General features: G+C 41.8%; 1 protein-coding gene across 5 annotated transcripts in view; it reads right to left on the reverse strand.

Annotated features, from left to right (window-relative positions):
• Positions 1–5,672: 5,672 nt before the first annotated feature.
• Positions 5,673–13,137, reverse strand: part of NARS2 (asparaginyl-tRNA synthetase 2, mitochondrial) — a 48,451-nt gene continuing 40,986 nt past the window's right edge. For 4 of the 5 annotated variants that reach the window (XM_040057193.2, XM_040057194.2, XM_040057192.1 and 1 more), the window contains 2 exons: positions 12,076–12,102; positions 5,673–6,406 (listed from right to left, as the gene is read on the reverse strand). In XM_040057193.2, coding sequence (XP_039913127.1) covers positions 6,262–6,406; positions 12,076–12,102 — 172 coding nt within the window. In that variant the 3' untranslated portion in view covers positions 5,673–6,261. The other variant, XM_040057191.1, reaches the window with a different exon arrangement.

Consider the following 13,137-nt stretch of genomic DNA (forward strand, 5'->3'; position numbering starts at 1 on the left):
ATCTGGGAAATGAACACTTCATAATGTTCTATCTCAGAGGGTTTAGCACAAACTTTCTTCCTTTTATCCGTGGCAGCACTGTTACAGATGGTATTGGATCTCAATTAGGGACTGTAGTAACACAGTGCTGAAAACACTGTGTTTTAGCATGTACTCCAAGGACATGGCAACATAATCCTGCCTGGCAAGTCATCCATCAAGCTCATTAACAAATAGGCTCATGAAATTTGTTAAATACTTGAACCTTATACTTCCTAAATCACCATGAACGCTAATAATTTATTAATGCCATTAGCAAGAATGGATTTTGAAAGACTGTTTGAAGCCATTGTATAAACCAGGCCCTCGGATTTGATTTGTATGGTCATTTGAGTTTTGCAGGTGGCTAAGTTCATCCCTGTAGGGTGATCTGGAAAAGCACCACCCATGCATGTTTACAGAGAGGCACCTCAAGCATGCCTTTCCCAGAACTCCAGCTGCTGTGCAGAGCTCCATCTCAGCAGCTATGACACCATGTACACGCTGCTGAGCCAGCCTGAAAGCACGTGGTGATTTATTTACATTAAGCAACTGCAGAGGTCATTTCAAGTGCTTCACAGAGATGCCATCATGTGAGCCCAACCTGCCAAAAGACCTCCTCAGTTACAGCAATGACAGAATCTCTGCAGTAGGTAAGTACTCACAGCTGAATCTCCCAGAGCTGTATAGTGGTTTCACGTTCATCAAGGGAGCAGCAGCAAAGCTGGAGGACATGCAAAAAACGGGAGACCCGTGTCTCAGAAGAATATGGATCCTATGCCTGCCTCACACAGCTTAACCACAGTACTGAGCACAAGGAACTCAGGATCTTCAAAGGGCCATCAAAGATACTGGAATTATTGCTCAAAAATCACTTTGAAGGTAAGGACACCATACAAGTATTACTAAAAACATTGTGTCAGTGAAATATGATTATTTTCCACTGTGACTGGAAATCTAGCCTCTTTTTGAAGCCAGAGCAGATGGCAGGGAATAGTCCCATACTGAAACTTAAATGTTTACATGATTACTAAGGCCTCCTACCAGACCACATGGATTTTTTTTCCTGAGTAGTTTGCATACTTTTTTGACGGCAACCTGTATGATCAGTGACTTCTAAAAACTCTGAACTCCATTCTTTCAGTGGAAATATCAGTACATTAACCTGCTGAAGACAATAAGATACACAGATATCAATGAAGAGCAAAGAGTAAGATCAAGCCTTGCGAAGAAAATTAAAAATCTACTCTGTTGGCTGCCTCAAATTATTCAGAAAAAAAAATCAATTGTAAGAGTAATAAAAATAAACAGCAGGATTGCTATCTCTGAAAAGCCCCGGGACATACAGGGATAGATAAAAATCACTGAAGCACAGTCCAGGATCTTAGAAATGCCAAAAATGCGTTTGAAACCAGATCAGTTGCAAACATCCTGCCTTGCTTCTGGTGTGGCAGTGCACCCAAAGGCAAACAGAGGGAAGTCTCATGAGCAGGCGCCAAGCAGGGATTTGGTTGATTTGGGTCCGTTCCACGCTTCTGCCACACATCTTCCATAACCTTGGGCAAGCAGATTAATTGCTCTGTGCCTCAACTTCCTGCAATAAAATAGTGTCAGCAATAAGAGCAACATGGATTCTAAAGTAATTTCATCCGTCTTTCACTCACAATAGAGCCTACAATTTCTGACGTAGCCGGTACATGACTTGTCCCTCTCTTGCCCTTTGTGTGAAAGCTCTCCCTTTACAGCATCTTTTCTGTACACCTTGTGCAGCAGCCGCTGCGGTACAGCAGCCATAAAACAACGGGAGCCATAATTTCTTTGAACTCTGGGTCAAACTTGTTGTTAGCCAAGTCTGTAAGAACTCGTATAGTAAATTACATATGTCTCTTTATCAGCAGGATCATAAAATAAAACTTTACAACCCTTCTGAAGGTCATGGCTCTGCAACAAACAGTAAGACAAAACAATAAATTCACCCCTGAGACCACCGTTTTTGTGGCTTCGGCAGCTTTGGTTGGATCTGAGGAAACTAGAACTCTGTCATTCTTTATACAAAGTCTTATTTCTCCTTTGGACCCATCTCTCATTTGTCCCTAAGTGTAAGGTAAAGGCTAAAACAACAGTCATAATGGCTACTCCTGGTTTCAGCAACAGCAAAGCCACGTTTATCTCTATACACACACTTAATGGAAACAATGACAAAAGTGTTTCTTGGCAAATTAGTTCCCTTCACCCCCTGAGGAAAAACACATCTATAAGCTATTCCCAAGACAATCAATATTAGTCCAGAAGCAAAACTGTACTTTACGTTTCCCATCAAAGATTTGGCATTCCCTCAAACAAGTGATGCTTTCTAAATTACACCTACTACCAAATAAACCAGAGAGAGAACTGCTGAGCTGGGCACCTTGCTGTGTTTCCCTCAGGTCTGGGGGCCTGAATGCAGGTAATTCAGCTAAAATCCCTGTGCTGGTCTGCTGACTTTTAAACATTTGGCCCATGTACCTTTTTGTCTCTGCTTATACAGAAGGTACAACAGTCCAGGGTCTGAACACTGCCACAGTATCACAACATAAATCTTAAGGGAGAGAACAGCAATCTCCACTCCTAGCTACCAAGTATGCATTTGCTCTCCTGTGGATTTAAAAATGAGAAGACTGAAACAGGGTGTTAGTTCTGAGGGTATTATTTTTTCCATTAAAAATAGAGTACTTTGGGATACTTTGATCTTATACATTAAAAAAATTAAGTGAAGGGTTTATCTGATATTCTTGAAGTGAAAAAACCAGACATTTTCCTCTAAACACTCTTCAGAGAGGCTGGCATTTAGTTATGCAAAGTTTATGGTGTAGCTCTTTTATCTCCCATCACTCTGTTCTAATGTTGCAAAGCTACCAACACAGTAATCAATGACACTCATTCTCTCCTCTGAAGCTCGAAGTGAGGACAGACTTGAAAAGAGGCAAGCACAGGCTGCTGAGGAACTGAAACTTCAAGAAATACTTACCAAAATGATGCTAGCAGAGAAGATGCTAGCAGATCTCACCTGGGCTTGAGAGCTGACTGCTTACGGCACTAAGGACACCCCAGTGTCAGCTACTGCACTGCACAGTCAGCCTAAGAGGTAATTCCTGTCTGTAAGGAGCAACAGCTTTTTATTTGAAGTGTCACAGTTTTTATCTGGCTTCAGTCACTGTCAGGGTGCAGACTCTAAGAGAACACGTAGCAAGGAAAGCTGCTTAAATTAAAAAAGTCTTGGTGCATTTGCCTGCTTACATGTCCAAGAGAAATGAACTCCCTGTCCTCCAGATTAACTTCCGTTTCATTCTAGGAAGGCAGATTCAAAGGAAATACATGACATTCCACATGGAAATCCCAGAAAAAACATGTCACATTCCTTGGCAATACCAGTCCATGTTATATATACATAGCACGAGGTGAACAATGCCAGCCTGGAGGGAAACAGTGGCTCCCACCCTTGCTGGCTACCCATACATTTTCTCACAAGAATGCCAATTTCAGTATTAACTCTGAGCAGTATCATAATGCACAGGGCCTCAGCCGCTTCTCTCACCACTAGCGAAAACAACACATGTTGGAGGCTGTTACCAAGACTAGACAACCTTTCCTTCCCCTTCTGAGCCATCTGGTTACCTCTCTTGGGACAACCCTGTTCAGCTCCTGTTTCATCTGCCAAATTACCAGGGGTAGCTTTCTTGAACTTTCAGACCCAAGGGCAATGTCCCCTTAGCTCACTGGACACCCTGTTGACCAAGCACCTCGAAATGAACCAGGACATACAGAAGACTGGGGAGACTGCTCCTCATGGACACCTGATTGGAAACAGACAAAAAACCACTCACAGTGCATCCTTGTTGCTTCTTTCTGACTTACATCTACCTACCTGCAAATCAAAGGTTCAACCTTTACCTTCAGTCCTGCAACGACCTCTGAAAAGGGCAAAGAATGAAAGGTAGATTAGACCAGTTCTTTGTTCTTGCCATGTCACCCTGACAGCCACCCTGCAAACCTGTTTGAGGCAGTTGTGTCCTTCCCTGTAACTTGTGACTCATGCCACATTAACCTAGAACTTCTTGGCACCTTCCATTGTCTTCTTTTTTACATCTTGTTTTTCACCTGCTGCTGTTCAGCCCTGCCTTGCCCATCAGATCTGGCATCTCAGAGCAGGATCAACAACCTCCCACTGATGCCAAAACCAACACAGGCAGCCCAGAGCTGCTGTTGGAGATTGGTAGCAGCATGGTCAGGAGATGGGCTTCCAGTTCAGGCACTCTCATCTACAGCAACTGTGACAAAATCAATGATTAAAGATGTCAATAAGGACACGCGCTCATTTCAAGTCACTTAGGGAACATGCTATGGATGGGGCTGTTTGGCAGCTGTACTCTTTCCACATCTTTCTGCAGAGAAGTAATTCCAAAACACAAAGGCTAGCAATAACACTTAACATACTAAAGGAGAGATGGTCCAAATGCAGGAAGGTGCTTGAGTGTATGATGTGGGAACTTCTCAGGGAAGGCAGGTGCTCAAACTGTTTTGTGGAACCAGACTTGACAACTCAGGGCTGTACTGGGAAATGCAAACCAGCAAACGGACAATTAACACCTGCCTAATCAAGTGGATGAAGGAGACATGAAAAAGTTTTGATATGCAGATGTCTCAGTGCACACAAGAAACCCCTCAAAGTAATGACCTTCATGGTGATGGTGCTTGCATGATCCTAACAGGTAAAAACCCCAGCCATGGAGCACACAGAGACATGGCAGGTGCCACATGACGTAAACATTTATTTTTAGATGCTGCAGGTGCAGTAGTACACAGCCTTATCAGAGAACTGTGACTGCAGTATTACCAGTGCAATGCTAGTTGATTAATATTTTTCAGTCTCTTCCATCTACTTGGAAAAGTTTTCAGGGCTGTCCTGCAGCCACTTCTTGTAGTGTGTGCCAATATACATGGGGGTCATCAGCAGTAAGGCCGCTATTTTTTTTCTCTTTATATACATTGTTTATACTCCAGCCTTAGCAGGCTCCAGAGCAGCAAGCACTATGCAAATGATCATTTGCTGGACTGTGGTAATTCGGAAGGGAAGAAGGATGCTGGAAACCCTCAGTTCAAGTCCCAAATAAATCACAGGTTTCCAGTTGCCTTAGGCAAGTCACTTGTTCTTCCCATAATACTGTCTTCAAAACAGAAATGAGTATTTCTTTACCTGGCAGAGAAGCTGAGACCATAAACCCATTAGAGAGTGCCAAGGAGTTCAGATCCTATAGTGATAAGCAATTACTTAATACATAGCAATGCTTGGGAGCATCTGTTGGTTGTTTCGCAATATAGACCAAACTGCTTGGTCCGGTGAGCACATGAGAGATTTTCTCAATAACAACAACAGAAAAGCAAAGCAACAACAAAACCCCACCATGAACTGCAAGTTGGCTCTGGAGAGATGGATGGATGAAGGAACTGTCTGCTATGAATATGTGCTCTCTTGGAGACAGAAAACAGATAGCTTCCGCAGAAGTTGTGCAACTAATTTGGTTATACAGAAAACGAAACCTTTAGCAAAGACACTGAAGGAAACTCTCTCGTGCTGAGAGCTACAGTTTTATAACAGAAGAAGAAACCGTACAGAGTTATAAAACAACCCAGTGTACACCTTTATTGATGATTCACAAAATCAAACATCGTTCAGCAAACTCACTCCAGCAATTCCAATATGACATTGTTCCTTGCTAGGTTTGGCTGATTTTTCCAAGGTAAACAGTATTTCCTTTTAACCCAGAGTGGGGAGAATCATGCTTTACAGTAGCCATTTCCTGGCTACTGCAGCAGTAGCAAGTGTATCACAGCCATGACAGTATTTTAGGTCACACTTCCTTATTAACATTTCACATAAAACCCCCTGCTACCTTCAGTGCTTGTTCAGTACTTCCATGGCTTGTACTAGTCTCATGAGAATCGTAACCCTTTAGTTAAGTGGGATTTTTTAATACTCCTGAAGTGCACTGAAGACATGAGCTGCTATCAAATTAACTGCCAGTGTCCTTCCATAATCTCACCAGAACATATATTAATTTCAATAACCCAGTATTAAATTGACCAAGACTTTCATTGATGTAAAAATTATCTTCATTTCCCACTAAAACACTCTTGGTCATATCCTGGTTTGTTATATACACAAAGTTACACCAGCGGTTTTCTCCACGTGAGCCAACTGCTGAGCTACAGGAGACAGGAGTGAGGAAATCTGGGGAAAGGAATAACATCTTTGATATTGTCAACTCCCAAGATGTACTGCAGGTAGCGTTCAAACCCCATTCCGAAGCCTCCGTGAGGAACTGATCCAAATTTTCGGAGGTCTAGATACCTGTAATTTAAACAGAAAGTTACATTTGCAGCACGGTTATGCTGATGTCATTAAAGTGAGATTTTCATCTAAGGTTTTGCTTTCCATCTTAATTACTTCCCTTTGACCCTAACCACTGTGATTTCTGCGTTGGTCAGGGGCATGAGGAAGCAGAATTGCATTAGCAGAAACCCCAGCTTTAAACCCATTTAAATCAGCGTAGCTATGCTTTGCCAATACACTACAGCACAGTTTTTTAGGAGTAAGAATGTATTTGGGTACGAAGAACAGCTTAAGCACCATAGCTCTGCTCACATTGAAAACACCTTTCTAGTTTTAGTACCTAAAATATTCTTAGTAGAGGCACAAACCCAGGTTCCTACAAAATCACAAAGCACTTCCGCTGCTGGAGGAGAAGCTCTCTGCTTGGGCTTGTCTAGCCCTTGCCACATGGAAATCTGTCCTGCAAATTCTTTTAGTTTCTCTTTGCTTTAAGTAATTTTATTTCCAGTAATTTCTTCAGAAGCTTAAATAGGTCTTGCTGTCTGTCTGCTCAACATTCCTTTATTTTTTTTTTTTTTCTTTTAAGGTAATTATGATGGCTTTTTGCTACTTTTTCCCCCCAATCACTCTTACAGACTGATTCATTTCTTTCCATAGTAAGCCAGAAACCACCCCCCCGCTCCCCTCCTTGAACGTATCTTATCCAAAGGTGAGACCTGGAACAAGATATTTTATTTTGCAGAACAGCACCTGTTGTGAACAGAAAACTCAAAAAATGTTAGGAAGCAGATACTCTGAGTATATGGGTGTCAACAAGATTATGATGGTTCTTCTATGGTTACCCATTTCCCAGCTGGACTGTGGCTGATGTGACACTGTACTTGCAGCTATAAATTGTCACCAACGGTTTTATTTTAATAGAAGTGAAAAACATCTCAGTGCTTCTATTGATTTGTGGGGCCACCAAGTTATTCTTCTTTAAATGAATGCACTAGTAGGGGATTGAGTGACTCCAGATGTATTACTTGCTTCTAATCTTGGTGTATGAATATTTCATCACAGTTAAAAAAAAAAAAATCAAGTGCACTTAAATATAAATGCATATGGTTTACTACTTATGCAGTGTAGTAGAGGGAGGCAGAACACTGTGAAAGAAATTAAGATTGGATTGATTGCAATAAGAGACTTCCCAAATTTTGCATACTGTTAATGAACTGCAAGGAAATATTATATTTGTGTGTATATATACTAATGTATGTATAAATATGTAAAATATATGTTATGTCTATTTGGGTGTAGTTGCTTGGACATCAGATTTTTCTTGGCTTGAAGATTGTATTTCAGCAGAGTGAAGACAAAGTAATGCCCAGGATCACCCTTACTTGCAAAACAGAAGTACTCTCCCACAAATTCTACAGCTGCAAGATTGCCCTGTCACTCAGTTTGACAGTACGCCTTTCATACCATGAAATATTATTTTTCCTTACAGCTCATTAGCAGCAGTTAAAATTTGGGAAACCATTTATTACACTCAATCCAACATTCAGGTTTTTTCTTCTCCAATGTTTTTTCCCACCCCTCCATTGCCCAAATAGCAAAAAGAGAAGCAGAGCTCACTTCTTCCCAGTAGCACCGACACACAAAGTGCAGTTTGCAAGGCGAACAGCAGGCCCAAGAGTGGGACACATTTTCTGATGACTGGGACCCATGTGCTTTTCTCTCTGTGCTGCTGGGGGTTAGCTTGGCTCCCTAAGGCTTGGTGCATGCACCCCACATCTTGTGATGAGGATTGTGCTCAGGATATGAACATGTAGGGTGTGCAAAGCATGGCAGTCTTCATTTCTATCCACTTTACGTGGACTGCCTTGAGAAGAAACTTGAGTCTCTGCAAATACCCTGGAACTGCTCCTGGGGAACTCCACTGCACAGCTTTACAAGGGTTTGCAGGGAAGCTGATGGGCAGACCTGATGCTGAGGGTGGTGACTCGTGCAGCAGGAAAGACCTCATAAACGTGAAGGGTATGGGTGCTGGCCGTGGCAGATCAGCCTGACCCAGGTCAGGAGTTCTGAGTAGAACTGCCAAGCCAGCTGGTCTGTAACCAGGAATACAAGTAACAGCTGATGATGTCTAGAAGTGCATCAGCCTGTGCAAAGGCAGTTGAGACTAAGCCCAGCATCTTCTCTCCCTTTTTGCTGGCAACAGAGTTTATAAAGTCATTGTAAGAAAATGAAATAACTCCACTGCTTCCAGATGAACAATAATAATAATAAATTCTACCCTTGCTTATCCAGGACTTTGATCGGTAGATCTCAAAGCACTTTGAGAAGGCATTTTGGCAAAAGGAGCGAAACAAAACCCATCAAAGTTAATGGAAAAAGTCCATTGAATTAAATGTGCCGAGGATCAAGACTGTGAATCCTTTCTGATGACTGTGCACAGAAGAAGCAGAAGAATTGAGAAATTTTCCATTCTTCACAGATGAAAGAAAAAGTAAGTGCCTGCAGATGAAGAGAAAAATCCCTTTAGGCTGGAAAATGCTCCCTGAGGTTTTCCTTCATTCAGTAGTCTACAGACATTGGATGTTTCTCACCTCAAAAAGAGCTGTGAACTAGTCTAGCTGTTTTTGCTAGTAGCTCGTACTTAAGAGGGAAGCTCAGCACTCTATTGGCGACTGGTGGAATGTGCAGCATTATTCCACACGGGAAATAAGTTTCTGCAACCCCAGCTAGCCCAGGTGTTCCTGCTCTGGACCTGAGCACTGGTAGGTCTTCAGAGATTTGAATCTTACTAAAGTGTGTGCTGTAACAACACCCCCACAGCAATGAATTCCAGGAGCTTGCTATGTGCCATGTCAGAGGAACATTTCCATTCATCCTTTTAAAGATTTGTATTCTTTTATCATCGTGAGCTATGCATGTTGCACAGCAAGGCAAAGTGCTCTCCTAGTGATCTTTCATAAACAGAATGTGGGTTTTTTCAGTCTCTTTTCAAAACAAATATAATCTCAACTTTTTATGCAATCCCCTTGCTATGCTGGAGATTCTGTGGCCACTTTGAAAAAAGTAAGGCTGAAAGTACAAAGATACTATAGTCCATGAAACTGAGTATTCTATTGGGGGTGTGTGTGCATGTGTGTGTAAGAAAACCCCCCCTGACTTTCTGCCTGCCTCTGTCTGGCCCAGCACAGCACTCCAGTTTCTTTCCTAAAGAGGAGTAATGAGACCAGGTGGCTGCCAAGGACAGTGATGGGCTACTGGCTTTCACCGGCCTCTGAAGGTTGAAGATGAGGTGGGTGCGGTCACTGGCCATGAGCTGCAAATGGCTCACCAGTGCTACTTTTCCCTAAGCACAACTCCTCCTTTTTACCCTGCCACATGAGGGACAGAACACTGACATTCGAGCTTCAAAGATTATTGGAATTTAAAGAGCCCAACGCAGCTCAGTCTTCTTCATCCAGAGGAGGAGCAGGGCCAAAACAACACAGTAACATCTACTTGGAGACAGCAGACAACACCTGCTCCGCTACTGTGTACTTTCACCAGTGTTACACCAGAGGATCAGAAAATAACCTGGACTGTAAAGGGTTCAGTATGAGACAACTGTTTCCACTGAAGCACATGAAGATAATCAGAGTAAGGAAAGCAGTGCTTTACAGGTAGGAAGACTGCAGCTGATGGTTGTGGGAACACATTGGTCATTACAAAATACCTGCTTTGTTACTTCTAAGATGGCACTTGGAGGCTGGAAACAAAATCAAGTCCCCTGTTTACAATGCTATATACTTAATACTGCCTGGTCACAGAGAAATCAATGAACTCTCAAAGTACTCTCATCACTCAACTTTCCCACCTCATTTCCACAGACCTCTCAGTTTAGGCAAGATCATCATCTACAGCTCCGAGCTATTTTCTATCTACAATTCAAAGGAAAAAGTGTGAAAATAAGATAAAATAATTACAAAATCAAGCCAAATACTACTCCAACTAATTTTCTATATGGAAAGAAACTTGTGTAACAGGAAAGATGCAGTGTACTGAAGAAGACTCGTAGCATTTCACCATGTCACTTTACCTATCTTTTGAAAAACTTCCTAAAAGGCAGGAATAGCAAGAAGCAGAGCAGTATTTCAGATCACCAGGTGCCTCTGCCCTACGATTCACCCATGAATCCTAAGGCAATCCTGAAACTGTCCTAGACCCCACAATATCCTCTTGCTTAGTGGGGGGAAGAAAACAGGTAGAATCAGAGATATGGCAATGGTTTAAGTAACTTGAAAGGAGATCACATTCAAAAGTCAGCAAATATTATTTTTAAAAAAGAATGACTCAACTGTTCTTCCAGGAGTTTGTGAGCCAGCTTTGGAGACTCAATTCAATCACTAAATTGGAGGAGATTAATTTTAGTCTCTCCTGCCACCACCACTGAAAAGATGGATGCTGGCAAGCCACCTACCTGTATTCTGGCAGATTTTGGACTGCAGTCCAGAAGCATCCAGAATTACTACTATCCTGCACCTTCCTAGGACATCAGACCCTGTTATGGCAGGGGGTAACAACAGCTTTAACCTTCTCCAGGAAGTTACATTGTCTGTGATGGAGTGAATAAAGGAGGAAAGAGTCTCCAAAACCAGATTACAGCAGGAAAAGTTTCCAGAATGTGATCGTTACATATCACATGAAAATCCAAATGGGTGACAGGCAATGTCCTAATCTTTTTCTGTACGAAGAATGAGGCAGGGCTGCACTATCTTAGAAGTGCTGGAAGGCTCTGTCATTGAACAGCAGACTTCCTCAGGCTGTATCTCGGCATCTAACCACACAACTTATCACCTTGTTCAGGATAATCCTTCCCCCAGATAAAGGGATATGGTGTATTCTGGGCCACAAATACAACAACAAAGGAAGAAATTAAATTCACCCTGTTTGCACATGGATGATGTGAAGATCTGCCATACACTGGGCTGCTCCTCAGTGATTTCATATTGTGGGAAGAGGAGAGTGAAGAATCCATACTTTGTTTTTTTTCAAGGCAGCCTTCCTAATGATCAATCCAAATACTGTAGAATATTTGAAAACACTCTTCTAAATTTAAAATTCTCTGCACTGGCACTCTCTCAGTAGCTATGATGAAGTAAATACCAAGAAACACTAAGAACCTTCTGTCATTTTAATGGGTTAAACTGTTAATTCAAAGGTAGTTCTGTCTCCTTAGGAGGACAGTTTTAATTGCTTTAACTGCTTTGTTAGGGAAGATTTTTCGACCCAATTGCCCTGTCAATTGCAAAGGGAGTTATTCATAGACCTCTTAAAGGTCACAGATTGCTGTGGTTCTGTAACCTGTTTATTTTGTGCATGGTGGTCAGGATCTACCCATCTTCCATCACAGTCTAATGATTTAATACCAAAAATCATTATGGGTTGTAAATCAATCCACCTCATGCAATCCTGAGAGGAATGACCTGTGCCGTGAGTGGACAAATTGAAGGTATAAATTAAGTAGCATCAGATTAACCTTTGTTTAAATGAACTGGCTATTTCATTTAGACAGGCAGTGATGGCAGAGCAACAGGGCCAAGAATTGTTCCCTCAGAACCAAAAAAACACCCAAACCAAAAACCCCCAGTTGCTTAAATTGTCTCAAAAGAAAAAAAAAAACAAAGAGCTTACAGAGCAAGGTGGCATCTTACCATTGATAGGTATCTGTGAGTCCTAATCTGTAAAACAAAAAGGAAACCCCTTGTAAGTAAAGAAACACAGTTATTTTGTACAAACAGCACTTACCTGGAAGAGCATGCTACAAAAAAAGGGAAAGCCTGGTGAACTATTGTATGAAGCATGCATGAAAAGACAAGAATCCTCTTTTTTCTCTCTAAGGTTATGCTGGTTCTGCAGGAAATAGAATTTAAAGGTCTAAAGTATTGGGGCTTAATAAAATCAGATCCTAAGGACTCAAAATTGAGAAAAACGTGAAAGGAGGTGCGATTTACTGAAGACACACCCCATTTGGAGCTTGAAATGCTTTCTATGACTTTCCTGACAAACAAGAAAGTCTGGCTTCAAACTCCACATGGACCCTTCTCTTCCTCCTGAGAACTGTGGACGCAGATGGCAAAAAGTCTTGACTGAAAAAGTGCAGCAGGCAACATTGTACTCTACATGAGTTGAAGCATGCCTGCTTCAGAGAGCCTATAGGGAGAGTAGCAGGAAACACATGGAATTTCATCATCCTACATGGACAACTGATAATTAATGTTCTGGTGATTTTAATTGCCCAGTGCCTTTCGGATTCATTATGCTGAAGTAGATTTTGCTCTTCTCCACTGACTAGATATATCTGTGTGAGCATGTGGCTGATTTAAGCAACAAATTAATTCCCCATGTGCAAATGGTGTTACTCTGGGATTAACCTTCCTCCAACATTGCTTTGCACAAGTGTATGACTGGCCCAAATGGAAGTGTTCAAGTGCTGGATGAGACTTTGCACAATCTGATCTCATGGAAGGTGTTCCTGCCCACGGCAGCAGGGTTGGAACTAGACGGTCTTTAAGTTACCTTCCAACCCAAACCCTTCTTTGATTCTACAAAATTTTTGAACAATCAGATAGGATCAAGAGAACAATTGTCTATGAAGAATTACCCAATGTATAACATCAATTATTAATTAAGAAGCAGGTTTGGTACTCTGACATTGAGGTTACCCTAAAATTACCAAAAGTAACAAGATGCAGACTAAGGCAGCAGGGAAAGAG

The sequence above is a fragment of the Hirundo rustica genome, chromosome 2 (assembly GCF_015227805.2).
Source record: "Hirundo rustica isolate bHirRus1 chromosome 2, bHirRus1.pri.v3, whole genome shotgun sequence".
Lineage (NCBI taxonomy): Eukaryota > Metazoa > Chordata > Aves > Passeriformes > Hirundinidae > Hirundo > Hirundo rustica.